Source organism: Monosiga brevicollis, genomic scaffold (genome assembly GCF_000002865.3).
Source record: "Monosiga brevicollis MX1 MONBRscaffold_24 genomic scaffold, whole genome shotgun sequence".
In the NCBI taxonomy this organism is placed as follows: domain Eukaryota; class Choanoflagellata; order Craspedida; family Salpingoecidae; genus Monosiga; species Monosiga brevicollis.
Genome location: NW_001865061.1, coordinates 661,604 through 664,569, shown reverse-complemented (window position 1 = coordinate 664,569; position 2,966 = coordinate 661,604). Strand labels below are relative to the sequence as shown.

At 50.6% G+C, this 2,966-nt stretch overlaps 1 protein-coding gene across 1 annotated transcript; it reads left to right on the top strand.

Annotated features, from left to right (window-relative positions):
- Positions 1 to 1,662: 1,662 nt before the first annotated feature.
- MONBRDRAFT_28244 (uncharacterized protein) lies at positions 1,663 to 2,631 on the top strand (the record flags this gene model as incomplete). Its single annotated transcript, XM_001748665.1, has 2 exons — positions 1,663 to 2,193; positions 2,518 to 2,631. 2 exons carry the CDS (start codon positions 1,663 to 1,665, stop codon positions 2,629 to 2,631), a joined length of 645 nt encoding a protein of 214 aa, XP_001748717.1.
- Positions 2,632 to 2,966: the final 335 nt, after the last annotated feature.

Genomic DNA, 2,966 nt, shown 5'->3' with positions numbered 1-2,966 from the left:
TTGTTCTCAATATTAGCGCCATGCTTTAGCGACATGGCCACTGCTTCAATGCAATCGCCAAAGCAAGTCAAGTGCACTGGCTGGATGAACTGCGATTATTTTTCAGCATGTCACGTGAATGCAGTTTGCATGAGCACAAGTGAGTTGTTCGTCCCCTAAAATATGCATCGGCTCACACAAACCCCTGTGTTGTTGAAATTGGTAGCAGATCAAGCGTGCTTCAAATCTAGCAGCGCCTCTGTCCTATGTGAATCGGAAAAACCACTCAAAAATCATGAACAGTTCTCCCCCCCCCCATCGGAGAATCTCAGCAAAAGTGCCCCAGATGAACTTGCTTTCGAGCTGACGAAGCACCAAAACTGCTAAGAAGGATGCCTGGCGACAAGCCAAACGCCTAGCAGCAAGAGAAAGTTGTGCCAAAAGGAACAACATGTGCAGAACAAACCACTCCAGACCCCGTCCTCGTTCTCGACTGAAAATTCCGCTTCAAAAATGCCACTCGAGACCGTGGGAAATGACGACTTGTGCGCCCAAAATAGACGACGATGTTTCAATCTTCTATTTTAAGGAAATTCAGAAGACATTTTTTTTTGTTGATCAATGCCATATGCCGCTTGGGTGCTGCAACGCATTGGCATTGACCAGCGCTACGACCCTCGCCGAGTTGAGGAAGTCCGAGGTTCCCACCAGCTTTATGGACGCTGAAGCAGTGTGATGATATCACTTTTGTTTCTTTGAATTGCACGTGTGTGGCACCACGACTGGGATTAAGCGCACAAAACATAGCAACACGGCACAACCGAGAAAGTTTAAGCGTCAAATCTGTGCTTCCACGCATTTGAAACTTCAACTGCTTTTGCACACACTCAGAGTTGGTTAGGTCACAATGGGTCTTGTGACCTAATATATACACACCGACACTTAGACCCCACCTTTCCTGGCACATGCCTTGGGGGTGATAAGCTTATTGCTACTGTTGTTTCTCTTTGTTGTGAGGCCTGCGGACGGGCAGGTTGCATTGTCCCTATCCTCGGAATTGAGCGACTCTACAGCTATTCTAACGGTGCACCTGGTCTGGTCCCTGTGAATGCTTGCCCTCCTCTTCTTCCTATTTATTTTTTTTTGGCCGACAGCAGCTGGTTCAATTGACCTCAAGACAGCATCAAAGCTTTCGCTCCGTCCCGACGGACGTCTCTCAAACCTCACTCAAAACGCTTCCTCAATTCTACGCGCTTCCTCAGAACCCAAAACCGGCCACCAGACGTGCTGGAGCCTGACAAGTGGGCGGTCAAACATAAAAGAAAACCATGGAAGGAAAACTACAGGATATGTCGAATTCTCGAACTCATCAATAATAATAATTACTATCATGATATCACATAGAAATCGAGCTACTTCGTTTTTGCAGCAGGCCCAGCAACGCCTTCAGAGGCACGACGTCGGCTACGGCGGACAAGCATCACGGCAAGGACCGCAAACTGGGAAATGCACACGCCCAGCATCAAAATCTGATAGAGATCAGCCGAATTGTCTTCGCTGTCGTTGCTATCCGCTGTAGAGGATGCAACCGGGAGGTCTGCCTCCATGTTTGCCCCGGCTGCCGCACGACGGGTCACGGCCAAACTCTGGGAAGGCTGATAGTCCAAATCCAGGGCCTCCAGGATGCCACCGTTGACGAGCGAGGGCGGAGTGTCATCAATGTACAATGTGGTAAGGAACAAACTGGCCAGCTGCTCAGCACTCAGGCCGTCATTGGCAGCCGGGCCTACGGGATCGGCCGGGATCAAAAACTTGAGCGTGCCCACGGTCTGTGCGCCGCCCGAAACCTCGCGCAGACTCGTGAGCTCCACGCGCGTTTCCGACACCGACAAGACGGTGGCCAGCTCGCTGGCCAGCGTAGCGGAAAAGTCAACAAACGCGGTCAACACGTATACTATGGGCGTGCTCGTTTTAACACAAACTACTATGAGTTCAACTACTCCAGCTGCTAGTACCACCACTACCTCAGCAACCACTACCACTGCAGCCACCACTACAACTGCCGCAGGAGGTGGATCAACCACGACCACTGCGGCCACCACGACCACTACCACTGCAGGAGGTGTATCAACCACGACCTCTGCGGCCACCACTACAACTGCAGCAGGAGGTGTATCAACCACGACCTCTGCGGCCACCACTACCACTGCCGCAGTAGGTGTTAGCACGACCACTGCGGCCACCACTACTACTGCCACCACTACCACAGCGGCCACGACGACGACGGCTACAACTGCTACTACTCTAGCTGCTTCTACAACCACTGCTGCTGCCACCACACCCACGGTCACTTTTACTTCCTCCTCTCACCTAGTTACCACAATTGCCACAACCACAGCTGATATGCTTGGCAATTGCAGCTGTAGCGGTGCCCTCTTGTACTCGCATAACAATAATATTGCTGCTTGTCGGAAAGCTTTACTTATTCACACCATTGACTCACTGATCAATGCAACCTTTTCAAATCGATTGGTTCAGGTGAGGGTTTTCTTTGTGGACCTGCCTTTAGCCTTGATTCTTTTGGACATCCTGTGCTCACAACTACCCCTCGTATCTTCTCGCAGCTTGAGCTGGCGGCATCAGCAGCTTTGAGTACAACCCGACCAGCACCCCCGCCTCCATAGGTATCGTCGTGGTGCAGTAGGCCCTTAGTTGGATGACTTCCGAACGTTGTCTATGTGTTTCTTTGCTTTTGCGCTGCCACATATTCGTTTGTTTAACCGTTTCATTTCGAAGCCTACCCTACTTATTTATCACATCTGAACAACATCCATGCTCAATCATCTCACCAGGCGAGAATCTTGACAGAGACTCATTCGGCCGACGTCTCATCACATAATTTCCATAACTTCATCGCCTTCTGCTTTTGTTGATGACAAACAAAGCGCAACTCGTCTGACAACCCAGAAATTCGGGCTGGGATTCGA